The sequence below is a fragment of the Pseudophryne corroboree genome, chromosome 2 (assembly GCF_028390025.1).
Source record: "Pseudophryne corroboree isolate aPseCor3 chromosome 2, aPseCor3.hap2, whole genome shotgun sequence".
NCBI classification, from domain to species: domain Eukaryota; kingdom Metazoa; phylum Chordata; class Amphibia; order Anura; family Myobatrachidae; genus Pseudophryne; species Pseudophryne corroboree.
The window spans coordinates 60,421,088-60,447,084 of NC_086445.1; the positions used below are offsets into that span (position 1 = coordinate 60,421,088).

Below are 25,997 nucleotides of genomic sequence, written 5' to 3' on the forward strand. Positions count from 1 at the left end.
AGACCTACTCAGCGCTTGCGATCACTTCAGACTGTTCAGTTCCTGTTTTGACGTCACAAACACACCCTGCGTTCGCCCAGCCACGCCTGCGTTTTTCCTGCCACGCCTGCGTTTTTTCGAACACTCCCTGAAAACGGTCAGTTGACACCCAGAAACGCCCACTTCATGTCAATCACTCTGCGGCCAGCAGTGCGACTGAAAAGCTTCGCTAGACCCTGTGTGAAACTACATCGTTCGTTGTAATAGTACGTCGCGCGTGCGCATTGCACCGCATATGCAGAAGTGCCGTTTTTTTGCCTCATCGCTGCACAGCGAATGAATGCAGCTAGTGATCAACTCGGGATGACCACCTGTATCTGGAACAAGCCATGTTGCAATGTGAGAGGTGCAAAGACAATTTTTTATTTCTGCTTGCAAGGTGAATACCGGCTCCTTCTGCATGTAACGCACTAAATACTGGCCAACTTTGAGGGTCATTCCGACCTGATCGCACGCTAGGATTTTTTGCTTAGCTGCGATAAGGTCAGAACTGCGCATGCGTATGCACCGCAATGCGCAGGCGTGTCGTACGGATACAAAGCGGATTGTTGCTGAGCGATGGATTTTTACGAAGAATCCATTCGCACAGCCGATCGCAAGGAGATTGACAGGAAGAAGGCGTTTGTGGGTGGCAACTGACCGTTTTCTGGGAGTGGTTGGAAAAACGCAGGCGTGTCGAAGCGTTTGCAGGGCGGGTGTCTGACGTCAATTTCAGGCAAGAACAGGCTGAAGTGATCGCAGCGGCTGAGTAAGTTCTGAGCTACTCAGAAACTGCACAAAACTTTTTTGTACCGCTCGGCTGCACATGCATTCGCACAATTGCAAAGCAAAAATACACTCCCCTATAGGCGGCGACTATCTGTTCGCAGCGCTGCAAAAAATAGCTAGCGAGCGATCAACTCGGAATGACCCACTTTATTTTTACACTGCAATTTAAATTTAAGCAGGACCGTAACAGGATACAAATGTTCCCTGCATATGCAATGCTGTGATGACGCATGCATGATGTCATAATGTCACGCAGAGGGGGCAGGTCTGGCAGCACTGGTAAGCGTAGCGCTGATAAGCTGCACAGACTGCAGGCTGCCGGTCTGGATTGCCCAAAAGCACCCTGCTAACCAGAAGCAAAGACTGTGGGGTGGCCACAGTGCCACCCACAGACCCTTGTGCTCTATGCGGTGGCACCAGTCACACACGCCTAGTTACGCCGCTGGATTTTAGTTTGGTGTTTATTTAGTATTTCTAGTTTTCTTACAAAATGATGCAATTTTTCTATAAATGATGTATTTAAGGAGACAGTGGGGCACATGGTGTAGGTGGAGTGCACACCCACATGGCTACTCTGGCCACACCCACACATCACTGGTCCCCTTCTAACTATAGGCCCTTGAACATTTTCAAACCCAGGCGTATGTAGCCCTCAATCCAGCCCTGGTAGCACCTCACATTTCCGTGACAGCTATTTGCTCAGAGAATTATTCACAAGTTGTTCCCCATGCACTGCCATATTTCTGCAAAAGCTCATCTCAAATCACGAGTCACTGACTTGGATCAATGAACAAATTGTCCTGTTAGTAGCTTACCTCTTTTACCTGTTAACAAATTATTATTTGAAAATGGACAATATATTGACAAAAAAGAACTGTCTTTGATTTATCACACAGTGCGGTACCACCGCCTCCAGCGACATCATCCCAGTCAGAAGATAGAAGTACAAATTATCAGTATTTCCTCAACTGCACTGGGTCCCAATAACCTTCCTGTTTACAGTATGGAGATGCAGAGACCTGCATGTGTGCACAGCCCAGCTATAACACTCTGAAGGGCCCCATACGCTGAAGTTGGAGGCGATTTCCCTTGAACTCTCCTGGGAGCAGTTCCATACGATTCCATATGATTTGGTACATTTTGCATGTGATATATCATATGCGATCCCAGCCATGCCTGCGGGAACCGACATATCACGAGTGCAGCACTAAAGGGCCCCATACACTAGAACGATAATGCCCGATTTCATCCAATTTCGGGCATTTGGGCCGATATATCGGGTGAAATAGGGCATTTTGAATGTGTTTCGATCCGATGCGCGTTCCCTTGAGCGTAGGATCGGATCCCCTAGATAGTTAGTATTGCACTCGTGATATATATCGGTTCCCGCAGGCATAGTTGGGAACGCATAAGATATATTGCATGCAAAATGTACCAAATCATATGGAACCACTCCTGGGAAGCTCCCAGGAGAGTTCAAGGGAAATCACCTCCGACTTTAGCCTCAGACATATCGTTGTAGTGTATGGGGCCCTTCACAATCTAGGGGAGCCGATCCGACCCTTACGGGAACACGCATCGGTTCGGAAACACATCTAAAATGCCAGATTTCACCCTATATATCTGCCCGAATGTCCGAAATTGGATGAAATCGGGCATTATTGTTCTACTGTATGGGGCCCTTAACACTCAGGCATCACTGACACCAAGTACACTGGGGTAGAAGGAGAAGGGGGTGGGGGGGCACTTATGTTTAGTCTACTCAGGGTAGTAATGCAGATTGTAAGGATAACTCTACCATCTGAGTGGACATTTTGTAAAAACTCCCTTTCACCCTTCTTTAAACCCATAGTGGTAAAGTTACTAAGATGGGAGTTCTATTAAAGATGGGATGTTGCCCACATCAACCAATCAGATTCCAGGTATTCTCTTTTAAAAGGTGATAGCGAAATGAGAAGCAGAACCTGATCGGTTGCTGTCGGCAACATCCCATCTTAAATTGAACTCCCATCTTGGTCAATTTAACCCCTTGTCTTAACTGTAGGATCCCATTATCTCCTGGGTTGTAGGGGTCCATAAAGAAATCTAGTCCCAACTAAGGAGGCACCAAAATGAAGTTGTTCTTCTGTCGCCCTCACACCTTCAGGAAACTTTGGGCTGACAATGGTTGCACCACAATATTCCGGTTTGCAGCGACTCCGGCTGTAGCAACAAGATGACACAGGGCCTAATTCCGACCTGATCGCTCCTCTGCGTTTTTGCAGAGAGCTGCGATCAGATAGACGCCACCCACCCCCCCGTGCAAGTGTGAGAATGCAGGCGTACGCTGCGCAAAAACTTCGCCAGACAGTGGACATCTGCAAATCCGTTCGCAACGCACTCACCATCTAATGAGTTTTCCAGTCTGTGCGCAGCCCAGGACTTACTCCTACAGTGCGATACACACAGGCTGATCGGGGCCGGAGCTGACGTCACACACCCTCCCTGAAAACGCTTGAGCACACCCGCATTTTTCTGACACTCCCAGAAAATAGTCAGTTACCCCCCCCCCCCAACGTCCTCCTCCTGTCAATGCCCTTGCGAACGCCTAGCGATAAAAAACAAGCCAGATTTTTATTGCTGTTTGGCGTCACACCTGCGCATTACGATCCATACGCATGCGCAGTCATTTGATAACCGTCCGCTGTACAAATTCGCACAACAGCGATCAGGTCTGAATTAGGGCCCTAGAGTAGTAAGGATCCAACACAGGTCTCAACATGACACACACCCCATATTAGGAGTGGACCTCCTTTATGGTGTCCAGATTTCTTCAGCGAGCCCTATAGTGTCATAGGTGACCCTAAGAATTAGTATTGGTTAAGTTAAATTTAAAGTTTCAATCTGTATAAGACACCGATATACGTCTGTCAGATGGCATTTTATTTTTTGTTTTTTTTGTTTAAAACCACTTTATTTGGGATAGGCATGCCCAAATTCAAATTGCAGTGTAAAATTAAAGCTGGTGGACAACATGCAGAAGCAGACAGTATTTACTCAAAATGTAATTTTTTTTTTTTTAAGAATAAACAATTTGCATTGCACTGTGGGGGTCATTCCGAGTTGTTCGCTCGCTAGCTGCTTTTAGCAGCCGTGCAAACGCTAAGCCGCCGCCCTCTGGGAGTGTATCTTAGCTTAGCAGAAGTGCGAGCGAAAGGATCGCAGAGTGGCTACAAAATAATTTTGTGCAGTTTCAGAGTAGCTTCAGACCTACTCCTAGCTTGCGATCACTTCAGACTATTCAGTTCCTGTTTTGACGTCGCGAACACGCCCTGCGTTCGGCCAGCCACGCCTCCGTTTCCCCAGCCACGCCTGTGTTATCTGGCACGCCTGCGTTTTTCCGCACACTCCCTGAAAACGGACAGTTGACACCCAGAAACGCCCTTTTCCTGTCAATCACTCTGCGGCTACCAGTGCGACTGAAAAGCTTCGCTAGACCCTGTGTGAAACTACATTGTTCACTGTAATAGTACGTCGCACATGCGCATTGCGCCGCATACGCATGCAAAGTGCCAATTTTTTGCCTCATCGCTGCACAGCGAACGAATGCAGCTAGCGATCAACTCGGAATGACCACCTATGTCCGCCCAGGTGCAAGGTTATTACTTTGTTTTGTTCTTTTTGCTTTTCTCCTCACCCAGAATCAATTAACTTATTTGTTTCTAAGCAGAGCATAACAAACTTGAGCAACAAAACATTATATATGATCAAAAACTATATAAGTTCTAATGATTAAAGTGACATTTTTCCCATTGCAGAATAGCTAATTATTTTTATTTTTTTTAAGTATTCTTATCGATTCAATTAAAGCAAACAGGTCATTGTTACGCGATACATTCTGCATTGTTACGTGATACTGATACATTTTGGACTGTCACGCTTACGTCATTTACATTTAAAAACATTTATATTATAAAAAAAAGTAAACGATGACAATGACAAGTTGGGCAATGGATAAAGATGTACATTCACTTGCAGTAACATTATATTCCAAAGCATAGCACTCTATTTACATTTACACAGCATCCAGAATATAATGAAATGGGCATGGCGTAGGTTTTATGGAAGAAGGAACACTAACCAATCCACCGACCATAGTTTCCGACTTTAAATAACTTTTTAAAAACCCCCCCCCCCCTCAATCTTACACTGAAAAATAAATAAATGTAACGGAGAGGAAAGCGGGTGCCCACCTTTCTTCTTCACTGGCATTCTTAGGAATAACTCCTCACACTCTCTCTCCTGGCTTTTATTGAGAAAACACACAAAAAAGGAGGATTAAATCTCTACAGCCAGGAGTGGTCCAGGTACTGCAAATGTATATTTATAGAGACTACAGTCCAGTACTAGCATTAATTCTCCCCCCAGAAAACAAGACTGGCATGTGAGGTGATGGGGTTAATGTCACATTTAAAGAGCCATCAAAATAGAAGATGTGGAAGAAGTAGACCATGATATTTATTTGGCTTTTGCTAGATCAGAGTTGTGCCAGACACAATATGCCTAGGTCATGCCATGTGGGTAAAAGCAAAGCTCCAGAAGTTGCCAGGCAGCAGTTGGCGGACACAGGCTGAGGGGCTGCAGTCAGCGGGCACAGGCTGAGGGGATGCAGTCAGCGGGCACAGGCTGAGGGGATGCAGTCAGCGGGCACAGGCTGAGGGGTTGCAGTCAGTGGGCACAGGCTGAGGGGCAGCAGAGTGCACTGCTTGGCACAGGAGTCTCTCCATCCACACATGCCCTGCTTCTGGACTACTGATCTGTAGGTTTGTAGATCCCAGAGGTGCCAGTCACCAGCTCATCCTTCTTGTGTATGTGTGTGTGAGTGTGTGTGTCAGCTGCTGCCAATGCAGTTTGGTTTTCAAAGGGGTCTCAGCAGCAGGCACCCAGGCAGAGAGGGGATTAGGGGGCAGGGGAGCCAATCCCTGCTGCGAGAAGCCATGCCAGGGCAGTGGGCAGGGTCAGGCATGGCTGGTGCTAATCTCCCTCTCGTCATCAGACATAGAGGTGGAAGGGGCTCATGGTGTCAGACCAGGGCTGCTCGGCTGCTGCTGCACACACACTCAGAGCCCAGGCGGCGCAGCAGTCACGTGTCTCCCCGGAGTGGGTCATGTGACGGGCAAGATGGCGGCGCCCAGGGTGGCCCGGGAATGAAGGTGAAGCAGGGCAGGAGAGAGCGGTATAGCCCGATATAGGAGGGTGCAGGTCAGTGCAGGGTAACAGTAGGAGTAGCCCTGGGGTCTGTATTATAGTATAATAAGGTTACTGTTCAGGTGTTGCCTGGGTATATGGGATTCTGTTATCACACTGCCAGGAATCACATGCTACAGGATAGATAGATAGATAGATAGATAGATAGATAGATAGATAGATAGAGATATAGCATACCTCCCAACATGACCCTCTCCAGAAGGGACACAATGCTCTGCTTCTGGATTTTTTTTCTCGAATGATTATCTGCACCTGTATTGAACAGGTTAATGGATAAGAAAGGTGTTTCAGCACAGGTGCTGGCAATCATAAATTAAGAGAAAAGTCCAGGAGCAGAGCATTCTGTCCCTCCTGGAGAGGGTCATGTTGGGAGGTATGTATAGTATAGGCTTACCATACTATCCCTTTAAACTGGGATGCTCATGGGTTATACAGGTTCTGTGGCTGATTAAAACCAGGTGAAATGCAGGATTGAAGTCAGCCAGCCACGGAACCTGTGTAATTCATGAGTGTCCTAGTTTAAAGTGATATTATGATATATAAAATGTGTGTTGTGTATAATCCTGTAATACATTTTTATTATGATACATATATTTTTTATCTGTGTATAATCACATCCGCCATTCTAATTCATTTTGACTGTGATGATGGTCTGCTCACAGATACTTCCTTCATATTTTTCCAGATGCACAAATATGGGTTGAAAGCAGTGATGCTTTTTTTAAATGTTATTTTCGCTGTGCTGCCCATGAGGGATACGGTACAGGTCACTGTGGGTTATTATGTATTTCAGGATATTACAGTTGGAGGTGGATAAAGGCAATAGCAAAACAACCCATTGTTTAAAAAACAAAAAAAAGTGACAAAGGAAATATGGCAGTGCTTGGCCACACCAGAAGCGGATTTAGGGGCCTGTCCACCCTTAGGCACAACATTATTGCCCCCCACCCCCAAAATAAAATAAAATGTTGCCTACAGAAGTTGGTGCTTGAATTCACAGTAAGAAAGTCCTGGTACAGTACATACCAATGTAGTTCTTCAGTGGTCACCATTTGGCTCTGCAGTAACCAGTGCCCACAGGGACTCTTCAGCATGCACAACGGTACTCCTTGCCAGTCAGTATGGCCTGGTACCTGTAGCCTGCGATGACTGGCTATCTCAAGCTGCGCTGTAAATGTCAGGGGGCAGGCTTTCCGCATACCTCCCAACATGACCCTCTCCAGGAGGGACAGAATGCTCTACTACTGGACTTCCCTCTTAATGTATGATTGCCATCACCTATGCTGAAACACCTTTCTTATCCATTACCCTGTTCAACACAGGTGCCGGCAATCACAAATGAAGAGAAAAGTCCAGAAGCAGAGCATTGTGTACCTCCTGGAGAGGGTCATGTTGGGAGGTATGTTTCCGGGACCCAGCTGACCATACAACTGCGGCAAGTGGGCAGCCGCTAGTTGCAGCAAGGATCAGCTATCACCAACTGGTGAATCACCTGGACTGCAGGGCTGGTCGGGCTCTCTGGGACTCGTTTGACTACTAAGCAGCAGCGGTAAGCCACTCAGTGAAGTGTGTGATGGGCGGGAGTCGTCCAGTCCCAGCTCTTCACAATGGGGCTGGATAGGGCTGATTAACTGCAGCAGCTCAGCACTGGATCACCACTGTTACACTCCATACCACTTACCAGCTGCTCAGACTGGCCCAGAGGAAAAGTCAATGCTCGTCAGTGCAGCCGAAACCAGCAGGCCCATTAGTCCCCAGGGGCCCTGGTGCACCGCTGGTAGGTCCGCCACTGCCACCATCTTGTACAAGCCAGGATGCGAAAGGTGCTGGCTGCCGGTGTGGACGGTCAGCACTGGCAGGTGAGAGGTGGGTGCGGTCAGAAGATATAGTGGGTTACTTAGGTCAGTGTCTGTGGGGGGGGGAGCTACTGTGCCACCACTAGGAGGTGCCGCCACTAGGCACGTGCCGCATGTGCCTAGTGGGAAATCCGGCACTGGGCCACACTTGTATTTTTTAGGGTCCCTACAACATGCCTCCATAAAAAAAATCTAAAGTTGTGTGTACAACCATAAATCCCAGCTGTCTTGATCCCGAATTGCAGGACTTTTGCCCTGACTGGCAGACATTGGTGAGATACGTCCCCCTAGAAGTGATGCCCTACTAGTGCGGGAGTACTACCATAATGTTTTTAGGGTAGGGCAGGGATGGGGAACCTTTGGCCCTCCATCTGTTGCTAAATTACACCTGGGGTAGGGGAATGGGAGATGGCTAAGCTGTCCACCCGGCACACTGTGACGTGGACAAAAATCACGCTGCACTGAAATTTCCAAGGCACCGCAACTTGACAACAGATGCTAGCGGTTTAGGTAACGTCATGTAGGAGCTTCAGACTCCTACAGTGTAGTAATCTGATGTGCTTTTACACCTTACACATCCGGTACGCGTAATTACCAAGGGGGTTTGGTGGTCAAATGGATGGCTTATAATTTTAATGTTTAGGCCTAGTGTTTTAATGATACAATGTGAGTGTTACATATTTTAATAAATATCGCATCTTAGCTGCACAGTTTTGCAATATTGGATATACATTTTTTTCCATATGTCTATGAGAATCCTTTGTGGTAATAAATTTGAAAGCGCAGAAGAGTACTAGAGGAGGTATTTCTGATGTGCATTCTTACAAGAAAGGAGCTAGTAGGAGCTCTCCACAGGGGAACAGTGTTTTCCATCCACACCGATTTAAGGAGTCAGGTGGCAAGGATGTATACAAATCTGCATATCAGCTAATATACACATTTGATTCCATGTCTGCAGTGTGGGACCAGTCTCATCTTATTTGTGTTCTCCATCAGGCTCCGCTCCCTACGTGTATAGAATTAATGAGGCATTGACTCCTGTGCGTTTCATGAATAATGGTTCAAGCCAAAAATTGGCCACTTCTAGTGCACGTCAGTGATCGTAACCTTCTTTATGGACAAACCACTGTATTCATGTAAGAGAGTTCCTTCATTTCTCCAATGTCATTTGTGTGTTACAGGGTTAAAACATGTCGGAGCTGGTTGGTCATAATCAACCCTTGGAAGCAGCCAAGACGTTGCCCAAAAGTGATGCGAGTCTCTTGCAGGCAAGATTTGCACAGCTTCCAGTATTGGACCAGTAAGTGGCATGCTGTTTAAAAATAGAGTAGGGTTAATGGTAAAATACTTCAGGTATTGATGCTTTGGTGATCTTAGGGGCTGATTCGCACAGATGCCTATAGCGAGTTTTAGCATGCAATGTAGAAGCACATTTTGTGTATTTTTGCTTATCTCTGTGTGACTGAGTCAGGCGGACCTTGGCCAATTTTCTCTTTCCATAAAATGGGCGTTTCGGGGAGGGAACTAGGAGGTGACGTGACAAATCGGAGACACGGAACTGTTCTGTCTTTTGTCGTGGGCGTGTAGCTAGAGTTCCAAAGTAGTAAATCTGGCTCCTGTGATATCACGCAAACATAGCCACTTTACGTCCAACTCACAATCAGCCCCTTAAGGTGCAAGTTCACTGTGTCTCCACGAGAGTCTTGCACAACAGATAGGGCTCACCTGAGATCTGATTCTAGAGACTTGTGCAGGTCTGCAACCCAACTTACTTTTGTGCACAACCTTCCAGACGTTAGCAGTATATATTTCTGTATCATTGGCTATCAGCGAAGATATACAGGAATGAGATCTGAGTTACAGAGCTACTCTGCCTGATGACTCCACTTTAACCTTTCTCACTTTTTTCTGTTCCACAGGAAGATCTTTGATTATGGAAGCATCTTCATTGGTGCAAATACAGCAGCTAGTGGTTTGGTGGCTCACAATTTATTTGGCAAATTACTTCAAGTCAGACCGAGCTTCATCGTGCCCTCATTGGTGGTGGCCAGCATCCCGTTCTTCCAGAGCAAGATCTTCTATGAGCTATTTATACCCAATTCTCTCATGGCCGGTACAGAACATTTATTTTCTAATAAAAAAAATGTGAAGTGCAATTGTTTGAGGGACCGTAGCCCTATGTTTTCCCTTCATATTTAACGTAAGAATGATTAATGTCATAGGAGTTTCATGCTGAGATTACCATTCATTACAGATACACCTGTCCTTTTTGCACAATATGGCGTGAGACACCTGGAGCGATTCCAGTGCTTTACATTTTCTCCTCACACTTACGTCTTAGCTTGCATAAGGAGCCTGATTCAGGGTTGGTCGGGCTCCAGATGTTGGACGCAGTGAAGCGATTATTAGTTACTGCGCATGTGGCTAAGTCACACCATGCAATGGTTCCAGATTGTGTCCGTGCAGAGTTGCAGTTGTAACTTCAGGCGCACGCAATGAGAAGTGTAATGGCAATGCAGTAGGCGGTGACTGGGAGGTGCCTTAGCGCACACACAGAGATGTTTCACCTTATGGGTGTGTCATTGTTTACATATAGAGACCCCGAGCCGCTCACACAAGAGGCCATTCGCTAATGATAAATCTGCACCTGCCTCAGGGCTGCTGCAAGTGTCAATGGTGCCACCGATGGTGGCATCTAAGGACGCATCTATCGGTAATACAGCGTGTACGGATGCTGACAGTGTGCGTCCCAGTCCTTGCACGTTCAGGGGCACGAGGTAAGGTCTTTAAAGTTCCATTTGCATAAAGACACAGATGCTGTGCCTCCACTTTTAAATCAGGCCCATATGGCGAAATTCAATTGTTTATCCGCCGGAATCCAGTAGAGGGCGCCCAAATGGAGCTATTCAGTTGTTGCTCCGTTCGGGTGCAAATGGCTGCCGGCATCTGTATTTCAGCTTGGACCCATCCGGGGTGGGCGATATATAATTGAATTTTGTGTGTACTAGGTGCTTAGGATTAGGATTTTGGAGCAGCAAAGTCACAAAGTCTGTGGTGCGTTACATGGGTCTATTTTGAGGATAAGTGTAAGTGGACACATCTGTAGATATGCAATTGTATTCTTTTCCTCATAACCCCTTTTTTCTTTATTTCCATACCTGGCAGTATGCCTATGGGCACGTTTCTCCATGCCTGGCACTATGCCTATGGGCGTGTTTCTCCATGCCTGGCAGTATACCTTTGGGCGTTTCTCGATGCCTGGCTCTATAACTATGAGTGTGTTTCTCCATGCCTGACAGTATACCTATATGGGCGCGTTTCTCCATGCCTGGCAGTATACCTTTGGGCGTTTCTCGATGCCTGGCTCTATAACTACGAGCGTGTTTCTCCATGCCTAACAGTATACCTATATGGGTGCGTTTCTCCATGCCTGGCTCTATAACAATGAGCATGTTCCTCCATGCCTGACAGTATGCCTGTGGGCGCATTCCTCCATGCCTGGTAGTATGCTTATGGACGCGTTCCTCCATGCCTGGCAGGATACCTTTTGGACGCGTTTCTCCATGCCTGGCTCTATAACTACGAGCGTGTTTCTCCATGCCTGATAGTATACCTATATGAGCGTGTTTCTCCATGCCTGATAGTATACCTATATGGGCGCATTTCTCCATGCCTGACAGTATGCCTATGGACGTGTTCCTCCATACCTGGCAGTATACCGATCGGCATATTTCTAGTAACATAGTAACATAGTTAATGAGGTTGAAAAGAAGCAAAATGCCCATCAGGTTCAACCTGTATTTGTATCAAGCTGAGCACATTATAATGCACCAGCTGGAGTAATGGTATCGTACCAATTGACAACTGTATTTCGTACCACTCCCAGATACTTAATGTCAGTATATTAAAGGTTATAGCCTTGGATACTTTTTTCTGCTAGAAAACTGTCCAATTAGTTTTTAAATGCATTTACAGAGTCCGCCATTATTACATTCACCGGCAGGAAGTTCCAAATCCTTATTGCCTTTACTGTGTAGAAACCCTTTCCTATAATGTGTACAGAATTTTCTTTCTTCTAGCCTCAGCGAGTGCCCACGTGTCCTCCTTCTGCCTCCAGTTCAGAAAGACTACTCTGTCCCAAACACATAGCCACATAGACCTGTTTACAAGCTGCTATAGTGGCTGGGAGGTTACTAGGAGCATGTATTAGGCCAGGGTGACTGGTTGCTAAGGAAGCTGCTCAGTGTCGCTCCATTGTGGTACCCAGTTTAGCACTCAGTGCCGTTGATGTCGCCTGTAGTCAGTTTCCAGGCTTGCGTAATGGTTGCATGGAACATTTTCTTGATATTTCAAGTTGCCTTTGGTTGTAGCTATAAACACCCCCCTCCTCCCCCCTCCCTCTTCCCTTTGCATCCTATGAACCCCAAACCCAGGTTTTGTGCTCAAGCAGATGAGAGTGCAGATTTCAGATTATTACTTCAAAAGTAAGAGGCGGCTGAACGCCGGAAGGGAAGTGGGGGGGGGGGGGGGATGGGGGGGTGGGGGGACTACAAAAGTAAATTAATTATCAAGAGATTGTTCCATTTCAGTTCGGCAAGCGGACGACTAGATCTCCTAGATATGGCAGCCCTACCTCTAGCTCTCAGTATTTGTGAGTGCAATACGTCTAAATGAGATGATAGTGGGTTAAGATATAAGACAATTATTGTCCGCAGTTGGTATTCACTATAATCCGATAACTTGAATTATACCCACTGCCCTATATACAAGTCTGGGTGAAGTGAAAGACAAATTGGTCACTGCAGAACAGTTCTGCTGTGTGTAATGTAAATGACTCTGCAGATATAGAATTTGTAATGGCAGCTATTACATTACACAATGGGGCAGATGTATTTAGCCTGGAGAAGGGATAAAGAAGTGCAAGGTGATAACGCACCAGCCAATCATTATGGATTTGAAAATGACAGTTAGGAGCTGATTGGCTGGTGCGTTATCACCTTGCACTTATCACTGGTTTATCACTTCCCCAGGCTTAATACATCTGCCTCTCTGTATGCAGCCTGTCTAATCTGTACTGTGTACATACTGAGCTGTGCTAATGGTAACGTATGTGAACTCAGCAGTTACTATAGGCAGAGACATTTCTTCCTATCTGTCCTTTCATAGAACAAGATGGTTGTGAGACAGCTGCAGATTACTGATATAAGGTTCTGGTTGTGTGATGTTGTGATTGGCTGCGTTCAGACGGAGGATGCCTCTGTAGAATACGTCCCAGTTCATAGTGTAATGTGCAGGGTTTAGTAATGTATGTAAGGGTAGTGTTCATTCTTGCACCCTGCACCTAATCAGTGAGGAGGGCATGTTTTAATTTTTAAGGGTATAATTTTCTGTTATACTGTAGCGATGCATTCCGCCTAAAATTTTCCCCTTCAAAATTAAAATATGATTCGGTGATTCTCTGATTGGGTGCAGGGTGCGAGAATGAACACTATGGGGTATATTCAATTGTGCGCTCAATTTTGAAAAACCCTGTAGTGTGTCCCCCCCCCCCCCCCCACAGCCTCAGGGTTTTTCCTATTCAATTGAAGGAGAGAAATCACTGCATCTTTTTATTCGCACCCCAAGAGCAAGTCTGATTTATCGTAAAATCACTATTTTAAGGAAAAATCAGCGGGCCTTGCTCTGGCACCCCGGCAGCACCAGTAATTGTACATTTCCAATTAGCCTAATTAGTCTTTCATTAATCACTTTCCAAAGTGGTGTCTTCTTCCTCCTGCACCGGGATCCAGTCTTCTTCTGCAGCAGTGTAAGTATGTGTGTGTACAAAAGCAAGGAAAATATGGTGCTTCAAAACGGAGTGCAGCTCTATCTTAAAGCCCACCTGTAGGGCCACAATGTATAAATATAGAACAAAATATAGATATTGCGCAAAACTCCTGTGGGGATGGAACGGGGTGTATAAAGTTAATTCGCCGAGGGTGCTGATCGCAATCAAAGTGTCAAGTCAAACTGACCCAATCGTGGTCACACAATCCATGTTGAATATCCTTAATTTCAAAGTCAAGCCCAAGAAGTCTTCTATGTCTTCAGTTTATAGACTATATAATTTCTCCTCTCTCTGTTCCACTAGTCTCTGTGATTGGTTATCTCAGATAGGAAAAACAGAGGGGACAAACATAGTGTAATACAGCTTTATTGAGGATGAGATAAAAACATAACCTTTAGCAGCGTACCTTGGGTGGAGGTGTATAATGCACACCAATTCTCACAGATAATAGGGGTTCTTTTCTGGTACCTCCCGGAAGTAGGGATCCTCCCTCAGAGTCCTAGGTAGGCAGCGGTTAATGTCCTTCACCAACACGTTTCAGCTCCTTGGAGCCTTTATCAAGGTGAGCCCTATACCCTTGTGTCCGGAGGCAGCTGCAGGGAGAACTACATCTCCCAGCAGCCGCCTCCCCTCCTAGTGGCCACATTCCCAGTGGAAAGATGGAGGGGATGAGCGGGAACTGCAGAGACCACCGGACCAATAAGTATCTGATTTATTTTTTCTCGTGGTTTGGGGATGTCCATTTTCTTTTAAATTAGACACCGCGAGTATCGGGAACACCTATACCTGTGGTTACCCTAAATTGTGGGCAAGGTCCGCAATGTTTTTTTTTTTTTTTGCAGGCAAAACCTTGCATCCAATTGGATACCCCCCTGTGTAAGGGTAAAATCTACTATTGCACAGGTTCTCAAACTCGGTCCTCAGGACCCCACATGGTTCATGTTTTGCAGGTCACCTGTAGATTTTTAAAATGTGACAGTTGGTGATACACAGTGCAGCTGCTGGGTGACATGGAAAACATGAACCGTGTGGGCTCCTGAGGACCGAGTTTGAGAACCACTGTCATTGCCCGTCACAAGTAATTAGGTGGGATAGAGGGCATAGTGGGTACAGCTATTGCTTTTAATGGGATGTAGTCACGATCCCAGCTGTGGAATCCCAACGCTGACAATTCTGAGGAATCCCGACGGTATGAGGGTTAGGCTGTGGGAGGGGTGGGTTAGAATATGCACTGGGATCAGTATGCACTTTGAGCTACTGGGATTATGACTGTCAGCCTCCTGACCGCCGAACCTGCATTTAATACCCAGGGAGTGCACATACAGAGGAAGGAAGGAGGAAATTTGAGAGCACATAGGTGATTGTATGTGTGTACAGTATATGTTCCTGTACAGTATATGTGTGTATAAGTGTCTGTGAGGATCCCAAGCAGTGGAGTGTTTGGTAGAAATATTCCTTTTCCCTAACGCTCACGGTAACTGCACAAAAACAACACTAAGGGGTATATTCAATTGATGTTGGATCCTTTCCGGCAGAAAGGATCCGACACCTGAGTATTCAGATCCTGCCGTATTTGGCCGTTTCCGACAATGCCAATCCAACTTTTTTTAGAGTTGGATTGACATTGTCGGAAACGGGGCTAAAACCTGTCGGATTTGGCCGCGAATTGCCGACTTGTCGGACAAACGGCAGCAAAATTGAATAGGTGCAAAACAAGGCCAAATCCAACAGGATTTGGCCTCGTTTCCAACAACCTCAATCCGACTTTTTAAAAAGTCGTATTGAGGGGAGGAGATGGGGGAGAGGGACGAGAGAGAGTGCTTACCGGCGGGGCCGGCTGGAGCCACAGACGCTGGAAGACATGGCTCCTCTATGACATCCCCCAGGCCAGGCACCTCTGTCCCGGCAGTTTTCCCCGGCCGGCACTGAATGCAGCTGTGTGGCTGTCTCCAGCAGCTCCCTGTGATCTCACACAAGGGGAGCTGCTGACAGCAGCCGCACAGACGGGAGGGCATGGCCAAATCCAACAGTCGGATTTGGCCACCCTATTGAATACGGCTTGTTGGATCCATTCCGACAAATGCATGTCGGAATGGATCCGACTCTTATTGAATATACCCCATAGAGACATCGAATTGTCCATAAACACAATTGGGAGACTGAAAAGCCCCGGAGTCTACCCCTGTCCTGGCTGTGTCACTTGCTCCTTTGGGATCACTTTGGGATCACTGGTGCAGCTTTTTCTCATCCTATCACCAACAAACATTACCTTCCTAGCTCTATATTATGCTGCGATAGCAAATAGTAATGTGTTCTCAGCTGCTATATGCAGGCAAAACAACCCGCACGCTTAATAATAGATTAGCACAGCATCGCTCTTCATTAAGAGAGCATTAGGGGCGTATGCAATTAGTTCCGATTACATTTCGGAGCTAATGAATTCGCCCCACTCGTATTCATTTAGGGCCGTTTTCGGCAGTTTTGAAGGCATTTTCGCCAATGCCTTTTCACCTTCTTTTATTAAGTGAAAAGGGATTGGCGAAAAATGCCTCAAAATCGTCGAAAATGGCCCGCATTTTCAACGGAAACAAGTGGATTCGCTGATCCACGTGTTTTACGCCCCTGTCACATTTTTCGCCTAGGCGAAAATATTGCATAGGGCGAATCTTCATTCGCCCTAAAAATAGCAAAAAAGCTCTGTTTTTTTCACCTAGGCTAAAAAACGGAGCTAATTGCATACGCCCCTACGTCTTGTGTAGTGATCACAAGAATATATCGGTAGCCAGACATTTTCAAGAAAGGAAGAACAATATTTACCAAGTGAAGTGTTTTATTTTGGACCATATTCCCCCCACTAAGGAGAGGTTGGGATAGAGCTAAAATTCCTTTGCAACCAGATTTAAAATGGATTTATAAATGGAACATGTTTGCCCGAGGAGAACTGGATGAAGACTTCAGAATGCAATGTTTGATCTGACTTTGTCTTAATCGCTGTATGTGCTTGACAATATGGGGGTCATTCCGAGTTGATCGCGCGCTAGCTACTTTTAGCAGCCGTGCAAACGCTATGCCGCCACCCACTGGGGAGTGTATTTTAGCTTAGCAGAAGTGCGAACACATGTGCAGCCGAGCTCTACAAAAACAGTTTGTGCAGTTTCAGAGTAGCTCTGAACCTAGTCAGCGCTTGCGATCTCTTCAGCCTATCCGTGTCCGGATTTGATGTCATACACCCGCCCAGCCATGCCTGCGTTTTTTCAGACACAGAAATAACCAACTAGGTTAAAAGGGGCGCTATAACTGTGTCTCCAATTAGTGTATATTGAGCAGCTGTCTAAATAGGTTAGTCACACCTATATCCTAATACATACAAAACAAAAACGGAATGAGACAGCGCTGACTGAGATGGATTGTCTTATATTATATTTTATATATCTCTTATTATACAATAGTGTTTAATAATAATACAGAATAAAATGATTAAAAATGAATTAATCACACTGCACCAATGAGCTTCAAGTCACCATATGTGTATAAGTTTGTCATCTCTGGAGAGATCTGAAATGGCTGTGCACCCACGCTTCCCATCCAACCTGATGGAGCTTGAGAGGTGCTGTAAAGACGTAAAAACAGAGACAGTGCACACTACACAAGCGCTCACCAATGACCATATATACCCATGTGTACCATAACCAACAATTTAGAGGTATAAATACATTCACCCTTAATAGGATGATAGTCCTCAAAGGCGAACCACGGTTTTTCTATATGATTCTTTCCTTCACATATGGGACTCAGGTCCAGCCAATTAATCCTTTGGATAACCTAAAACAATAAATGCCTCTATTCCCAGTATATGAGAATATTAAGAGGTGTACAGAAGGGCAAACATAGTGTGATATTGCTTAAAAACACGCAGGATTTATTTCCATAGTTTGCACTTACAAGAAGGTAAAATTATAACAGCATGTAAATATGACTCTGTATACGGATATATCACCCAGAGGGATCCAACGCCACAGATGTAAAGCAGTGTGGGGTGCCAGAAAGCTCTCCGGAAGGCTTACAGCATTGCAGGATCGAACTCCAGGCAGATGGTATAATTCGCAGATACCAGAGTCAAAGTCCAGATAAAAATATCGGGTCACGCTTAACGCGTATCGGACATCAAGTCCTTCATCAGAAGCATGACCCAGTAGCTCCAGGTGGCAGTTTATATAAGCCATTCATTAGTGGTCTCAGCTGAGATGTCCCTGTTACCGCTCCCGCTATCAAACAGGCACTCCTTTCCGCCGCCGGCTCCCGCCGGAACCGGAAGTGACTCGTGCGTTCCACATGCGTTTCACAGGGTGGTGTTTCCGTCTATTCATAGAGCCGAGATTCACCGTGATATGCGTTCCACTAATCCGGAAGTTCCTTAGTACACTCTCTTCATCCACAAACGGAACTGCTGCAGGTATAGAATGTCCAAGGGGAAAAATCCCAAGTATTGTCCATAATAGAGTCCCGAACTGATATATATATATAACCCGATATTTTTATCTGGACTTTGACTCTGGTATCTGCGAATTATACCATCTGCCTGGAGTTCGATCCTGCAATGCTGTAAGCCTTCCGGAGAGCTTTCTGGCACCCCACACTGCTTTACATCTGTGGCGTTGTATCCCTCTGGGTGATATATCCGTATACAGAGTCATATTTACATGCTGTTATAATTTTACCTTCTTGTAAGTGCAAACTATGGAAATAAATCCTGCGTGTTTTTAAGCAATATCACACTATGTTTGCCCTTCTGTACACCTCTTAATATTCTCATATACTGGGAATAGAGGCATTTATTGTTTTAGGTTATCCAAAGGATTAATTGGCTGGACCTGAGTCCCATATGTGAAGGAAAGAATCATATAGAAAAACCGTGGTTCGCCTTTAAGGACTATCATCCTATTAAGGGTGAATGTATTTATACCTCTAAATTGTTGGTTATGGTACACATGGGTATATATGGTCATTGGTGAGCGCTTGTGTAGTGTGCACTGTCTCTGTTTTTACGCATTTGTTCTGTTGGTGTGTGGGATTCACATCTACTCTGCACACTTTTAGCTGCCCATCAAGTTTATTGCGCAAATACACTAAAAACATCTGTTGTATCCAGGTGCTGTAAAGAGGAATGGGCGAAACTACCCAAAGATAGGTGTGCCAAGCTTGCTGCCAAAGGTGCATCACCAAAGTATTGAGCAATGGCTGTGAATACTTATGTACATGTGATTTCTTAAGTTTTTATTTGTAATAAATTAGCAAAAATCACCAAAAACTTTTTTCACATTGTCATTATGGGGTATTGTAGGGGTAATTCCAAGTTGATCACAGCAGGATTTTTGATAGCAATTGAGCAAAACCATGTGCACTGCAGGGGAGGCAGATATAACATGTGCAGAAAGAGTTAGATTTGGGTGGGTTATTTTATTTCTGTGCAGGGTAAATACTGGCTGCTTTATTTTTACACTGCAAATTAGATTGTAGATTGAACACACCCCACCCAAATCTAACTCTCTCTGCACATGTTATATCTGCCTCCCCTGCAGTGCACATGGTTTTGCCCAATTGCTAACAAAAATCCTGCTGCGATCAACTTGGAATTACCCCCTGTGTGTAGAATTTTGAGTGAAAAAATTAATTTATTCCAGTTTGGAATAAGGCTGTAACATAACAAAATGTGGATAAAGTGAAACGCTGTGAATACTTTCCGGATGCACTGTATCATTTAGCTTGAGTCAGCATCCTTGATACTGATACAGTTTCATAGATATATATAAAATGGGTGCACTATTTTTAGAGGACTAATCCTGTTAATTAGTGCTGAATGTTAAGCTTGTTAGATTTATTAGGTAGCTATTTGTGGTCAATACTGGATAGACAGTTTTTTGGTGTCCGTGGTAGTAGTAGATTTTTTTTTTTAAATTGAAATACCATAAAAATACACAATATAAGCACACAAAAAAAATATTCTTGTGCAATATTACATTCTGAGTGGGGTTGTTTGGTACAAGCTTGTTAGCAAGTTTCTTTGTTCTTCTATAAATATATACATATAAATCGTTAACGACCTAATGATGCAGGATATATTGGTTGTTTGAAGGATTGCACAGTATGTACGCACTAGGGGCCCGATTCAGGCGATCCGCTATTAACTGCGTATGCACCGCAATGCGCACGCACGTCGGCAAACAACAACAAGCATCGCCAGTCAGCGACAGGCAGGTGCGAAAATTCTAATCGCACAGCCATTTGCATGCTGATTGGAGGAAGCCGTTTGTGGGTGGGAACTGACCGTTTTCTGGTAGTGTCAGGGAAGATGCAGGCGTTCCTGTGTGTTTTCAGGGAGGGCGTGTGACGTCAGCTCCGGCGCCTGTTCTCATCGTACTGGAGGAGTAAGTCCTGGGCTGCGTCAAAACCATCCACTGGTGAGTGAGGTGCAAACGGATTTGCAGCTGTCCGCTGAGAGATTTTTAACAGCTCGGCGTACACATGATCGCACACTTGCACAGCGAAAATACACTCCCCTTGGGCGACGACTGTATGAACGCAGTACTACAATTTTAGTAGCCCAGCGATCAGGTCTGAATCACCCCCTATATAATTTGTTCTGGAGTTCAAGGGAAAGCGGAACGACCATCGCGTTGTTTGCACATCGTCTAGTGTGTTCCCAGATGTAGCTTGCAGCCATCTTAAACACTAGTGCCAGTTCATTTACATAGATCTTACATGCTGCGTTTTTGTCATGTTTACAGCCTCCAGTTTTTCTAGCAGGTGTAACAGTGCGTGTATTGATTTTCTACGTTAACCGTGCAATTCAGCTTTTCTGCTGGTTTAGCAATCTAACAATACATTTCTGCACAGCACTATGAGGCTTCAGTGGCATTATGTGTAATGGAGCATGCCATGTTTTCTGGTTGAGGTGAGCAAGCTGTTACTGCTGTGAGTACACACCCTTGATTTCTGGCTGCAGTAAAGTTCTTCTCCCCGGCTTATGGGGGTAATTCCAAGTTGATCGCAGCAGGAATTTTGTTAGCAGTTGGGCAAAACCATGTGCACTGCAGGGGAGGCAGATATAACGTGCAGAGAGAGTTAGATTTGGGTGGGTTATTTTGTTTCTGTGCAGGGTCAATACTGGCTGCTTTATTTTTACACTGCAATTTAGATTGCAGATTGAACTCACCCCACCCAAATCTAACTCTCTCTGCACATGTTATATCTGATCCCCTGCAGTGCACATGGTTTTGCCCAACTGCTAAAAAATTTCCTGCTGCGATCAACTTGGAATTACCCCCTATGTGTGAATAGCTCCGGACAAACTAACAATTCTGTGAATGGGAGTTTGACACGACATGAAGGTTTTTTCTAGCATTGAGATTAACATTTGGTGAAGCGATTATGGGGGTCATTCCGAGTTGATCGCACGTAGCAACTTTTTGCTGCCCGTGCGATCAACTAGACGCCGCCTATGGGGGAGGGTATTTCTGCATAGCAGGGCTGCACACTATGCTAGAAAAGTTTTGTGTAAAGAAGACCAGGGTAAGCGTTACTTACCCTGTGCGATGAATCCAGAGTTGCAGGTCCAGGAATTGACATCAGTCATCCGCCCTCCAAACGCCTGGACACGTCTGCGTTTGGATCTTCCTCCTGTCAATCTTCTTGCGGTCGCTACTGCAACCGCTTCCTTCGCTAGTGGCATCGCTGCGCCTGCGCAATGCGGGCGCAGAGCATTCACAGTTCCGACCTGATCGTACGGCTGCGACGAAGCGCAGCGTGCGATCGGCTCGGAATGACCCCATATATTCCAAGAAGATGAATGTCTATTTGTTCATGTTTTGGTGTGGGTCTTTTATGCTGTTATGTTCCTTGTCTGTGCTTTATTGTATTATGCTCATATGTAATTCAGCAATGTACATTTATTTATGGGGGTTTGTTATGCCTACGTTATGCTTAACGGATGCCCTAACTAAGCAGCCAATGAATGTGAAAGCCTTTCAGCTTATGTTGATATGATTTTTTTTTTAACCTACTTTAACCCTCTACATAGCATTGTATGTATGTCCCTGATGAAAATCTACTTGTTTTAAACCTATGCTGCGCGTTCTGCATACGTTGCACATTTTTAAAGAAATGTGAATTTTTTCATTCCGTTACTGATCCTTCCGCTCTGAAAAACAGACAGGTATATTTAGTTACACTAGGTGATTCATCGTGCCCTACAGGCACCCTTCACACCGTTGTCCGGGGCTTCGCCCCCTTAACCGTTGCACGCCCTTGTGGCGTGCAATATTTTTATTATATGGGAGTATTACCTCCAATCATAATTGTGTGAGTGGTTAAATATTGCACGGACAAAGGGCATGCGATGGTTAAGGGGTCGAAGCCCCCTGCAACGGCGTGATGCGGTGGTGCCACGGGTGGGGGAGGAGCGTTTGCGGGGGTGCCGCGGGTGGTGGACGGACAGGTGCGGTGGTGCCGCGGGTGGGGGAGGGGGGTGCTGCGGGTGGGGCCCGGAGGTACTGCGAGTGGGGGAGGGGCAGGTAATGCTTCTCCTGCTACTCCTCCTGGAAGCAGCTAAGCTGCTGTCCTCCCTTTGGCAGTGGCTCTTCCAGAGACTCGCACAGCAGCCAGTCACTATTGTTAGTGCCGGTGTCCCAACGTGCAGCATTACAGGGAAGAAGATGCACTCAATAAACTACAGCTCCCAGCAGCCCTAAGGGCCGGAATGCTTCGGCGCTAAGGGCTGCTGGGAGCTGTAGTTTATTGAGTGCATCTTCTTCCCTGTAATGCGGGGCGTTGGGACACCGGCACTAACAATAGTGACTGGCTGGCAGAACTGACTGACTCGCTGAATCAATGTAAAAGGTGAGAGTGCTGTGCAGTGTCAGTGACACTGTACACCCACTGCACTGCACAGCACTGTCACCTTTTACATTGATTCAGCGTCCAGACATTACCCTCCACGATATCACCCACTTTATCCGTTACAATAGCCATCTCAGGGCTCTTGGGCTGGCAGGTGATGTGTTTGCTGAGTCAGGGCCTCTGGGGATCTGGGCGCGGCTGTGACGGGGAGGAGCTTCTGTGACATCACACGCAGAGGAGGCTCCGGGGCTCAGAGAGTATGCGGCGCAGGGAGGACTGAAAGCTTTCCGCTGTGCCGCTTTCATACACATCTATTCCGGTGGCCGCAGCAGCTTTTGTTCCACCTGCGCCGCAGCTAGGAAGTGGGATTGTTGATGCTGGAGGAGGCAGGCGGACTGGCAGCAGGACATAGGACGCTGCAGTAAAAGGATTTTTTTCCCCTATATACAGCGCAGAGACTTGCTTCATACCCTCCAGCTGCACCTTTTTGGCAGGTACAGTAACTTTAATTATGGTCTGTACCGATTTTTGGTTTTCCAAATTTCTATTGAAAGTATAGAAAAGGGGCGCGGCCAAGCTACGTTACCCATGGCCACGCCTCCTTTTGAATTTGTACTGCTTTTTATGTGTAAAGTGTTGGAGGGTATGTTGCTGCAGATGCAGTGGGCCTATTTTGGGGTGTGGACCTGGAGCTGCAGCTCCATCAGCCCCATTGTTAATCCTGCTCTGGGAGCACGCAGCAGCCAAAGGGCAGAGTCTCCCATTGGATGTAACCTGTGTGGGAGGGCGCTTCTCGCCCAATCAGCTGTGGACTGGGTGTGATAGACCTGCCACTAACCCAATGAGAGCTCCTAGCCACACCCAGCGTTAGACACACAGGCACAGAGTCACATATCTGGGCTATTCTATAGGAGATGTTCAAAGTGCTTTTAAGCTACCGAGGGGGTGTTCACTTCTGTGGGTTTTTGCGCAGCGGGCGATCAGGCCCAAACTGTGCATACGTATGCACCGCAATGCACAGGCGCGTCGGACAAGAACGGGCATCACCAGTCAGCGATGGGATGGTGCGAAAAATCCAATCGCATAGGCGTTCACAAAGTGATTGACAGGAAGAGGCCGTTTCTGGGTGGCAACTGACCGTTTACAGGGAGTGTCCGGAAAAACGCAGGCGTTCCCAAGCATTTTCAGGGAGGGTGTCTGACGTCAGCTCCGGCCCCGAACAGCCTGCTCTTATCGCACTGGAGTAAGTCCTGGGTTGCGCACAGACTGCACATAGTGATTTTTTGCAGCTCAGCTACATGTGATCACACACTTGCACGGCGAATTTACACTCAAATGCAGCCCAGCGATCAGATCTGAATTAGGCCTCATGTTTTTGCTTCTGTGCATGGCATTACGTCTGTTCCCTGAAGGTAAAATAATAAGCACCCCAATTTTCAAGGGACTTTATGGTTCTTTCAAGGTTCTCTTAGGATCATTGCCTGCAGAGTTTACCATGCAGTAGAGGTACCATTGTTTGTATTCTTACCCACAGTCCTTCGATCTTCTCCCAAAGCCCATCTGTCAGGTGTTGGTAGTGGCCTACAGGCAAGGGATATGTGTGATATAATAGAGGGGAGGGGGGTGCCAGGTGTGAAAAGTAGATAAAATACGAAGGTGAGCAGGCAAACAGGTAGCAGACACAACTTGGGGGTAGTTTGCTCATAGCCAGTGCAGGAGAATATAAAACTATATATTCCCTGGGACAGGCACATTTAAACATATAATATAACAAAAATGGGGGGGTCCTTGGTTTACACCTGCGTTTATATTTTTAACACTAAAGGAGGCTGACGGATGAGGATGTCATGATGGAAATGACCATGTTCTCTGTTTCCCCAGGTAAAGTAAGGTCTCCCTTACATAACACAGTGGGTGTATTAGTCGGAACTGTCTTGGGCAGTATGACTGCGGTTACACTTGCTGCTGCCATCAACACAGGCTACTTAGTCAAGTAAGTATGATATTTACACTGCTGAGGCCCAGTGGCCTAATGGATAAGGCATCAGCCTCTGGAGCTGGGGGTTGTGGGTTCAAGTCCCACCTGGGTCGCTTATCGTTAGATCAATGCCTTCCTTAGAGAGGAAGTTCACTAAAATGCCCCATTTATACTACCCATCTCTAATGTATTCGCTCTCTGCGACACCATCAGGCACAAGAGGCTCTTGCTGTATACTCTGCGGCTGGTGTTGCATGCGGAATGTTATCGCTGCGTTTCTCCACATAGAACGCAGAGTTCATAAGAGCTCAATGGCTGCCAAGATGACTAGTTAAAGGGAAGGAGCACCTCCCCATCCTGAGATTGCGACTCAGCTGAGAAAACGCTAACATGCAGCATCGACACGACATGGCAACAATGGGGGATTGAGCCATTAATTTATTTTACAGCTCTCCGGTTGTCTATGGTACAGCTATGTCCTCATACTGCTATGCCTTTTCCACCACGTGGTATGATTCCTTTTTTTGGTCGCAAAGGAAATAGAATTCGTGGCCTTATTCAGAGATTAGACAAACCCGAAGGCTTACATACATCCTGATAGTGGGACGCCTGGAGAAGACCCGTTTTGCTTCGTCACACGCAGTGCTCCCTTAGTCACATTGTGGGGCAGTGCTGGCGGGGTGGGGGGTTCTGGTAATAAATAGACTATTTGAGGATAGTTGTATGTAGATGGGTTTAGTATGAAATACTTACAACCAAAATCCATATGGTCAAAATGCAGACATTTAAAATGTCGACACAAGATTTTTTTTGTGTGTATGTAGACATGGACACCATACAAGTGTACCGCGTACTCTGGCATGGTGATCGCACCTCTGGCACGGTGCCCTGCTGCGCTCAGCACACTATTATATTCCCCCTCCAGGTCCGTTGGGATGGTAAAGTATGAACAAGTCGGTTTCAATGAAAAACTCATGTCGACTTTTTGACCTGTCGACATTTTAAATGTCAGTATTTTGACCTTGTCAGTATTTTACATGTAGGTATTTTGACCATGCTTTAAATTTGCAGCTCCAACCTACCAGGAACGCTAAGATCCTGACTTCTTGTCATTTTGTTCCCTCTCCCAGGTACGACACAAAGCCTTTGCAAGACAGCGTCTTCAGTTTCACGATTAGGATTTTCAGACCAGTGCTTCTGAAGATGAAATATCTATTTCTATTTCAAGCTATATTCAGCCTGGGTCTCGGCTATACGCATTGTGCCATATATGAAAAGATGCTCCTGCTGCCTCCTTCCGAAATACATACTGAGGAACAGTGGAGATAAACAACGTGTCTGGCTTCTAAAGAAAGTTTCTGTATAATAAAATGCACTGTTTGTACAA

General features: G+C 46.0%; 2 protein-coding genes and 1 non-coding gene across 5 annotated transcripts in view; 2 read left to right on the plus strand and 1 right to left on the minus strand.

The window, feature by feature from the left end:
* DLG2 (discs large MAGUK scaffold protein 2) overlaps nt 1-5,763 on the minus strand; it is a 1,975,700-nt gene extending 1,969,937 nt beyond the window's left edge. Inside the window, exon 1 of the mRNA XM_063950647.1 lies at nt 5,040-5,763. Within this exon, the coding sequence (XP_063806717.1) occupies nt 5,040-5,058 (19 nt within the window). The 5' untranslated portion in view covers nt 5,059-5,763. The remainder of the gene's footprint in view (nt 1-5,039) is intronic.
* Nucleotides 5,764-5,914: 151 nt separating this feature from the next.
* TMEM126A (transmembrane protein 126A) lies at nt 5,915-25,997 on the plus strand. Of its 3 annotated transcripts, none has more exons than XM_063951344.1 (5): nt 5,915-5,999; nt 9,092-9,210; nt 9,830-10,023; nt 24,514-24,625; nt 25,741-25,997. In XM_063951344.1, exons 2-5 carry the CDS (start codon nt 9,101-9,103, stop codon nt 25,937-25,939), a joined length of 615 nt encoding a protein of 204 aa, XP_063807414.1. In that variant the 5' UTR covers nt 5,915-5,999; nt 9,092-9,100; the 3' UTR covers nt 25,940-25,997. The 3 variants fall into 3 exon arrangements, with proteins under 3 accessions (XP_063807414.1, XP_063807413.1, XP_063807416.1); XM_063951343.1 differs by having other exon boundaries at nt 5,941-6,048; XM_063951346.1 differs by lacking the exon at nt 5,915-5,999 and adding an exon at nt 7,429-7,603.
* TRNAQ-CUG (transfer RNA glutamine (anticodon CUG)) lies at nt 24,651-24,723 on the plus strand. The gene has a single exon. It is a non-coding gene; the product is annotated as a tRNA-Gln (tRNA).

What these genes read in the sequence shown, in the direction of transcription:
- TMEM126A (XM_063951344.1), top strand. Translation starts at nt 9,101, where the DNA reads ATGTCGGAGCTGGTTGGTCATAATCAACCCTTGGAAGCAGCCAAGACG. An exon ending in ACCCAATTCTCTCATGGCCG is followed by an intron (nt 10,024 to 24,513) that starts GTACAGAACATT and finishes CTGTTTCCCCAG; the next exon opens with GTAAAGTAAGGTCTCCCTTA. An exon ending in AACACAGGCTACTTAGTCAA is followed by an intron (nt 24,626 to 25,740) that starts GTAAGTATGATA and finishes TCCCTCTCCCAG; the next exon opens with GTACGACACAAAGCCTTTGC.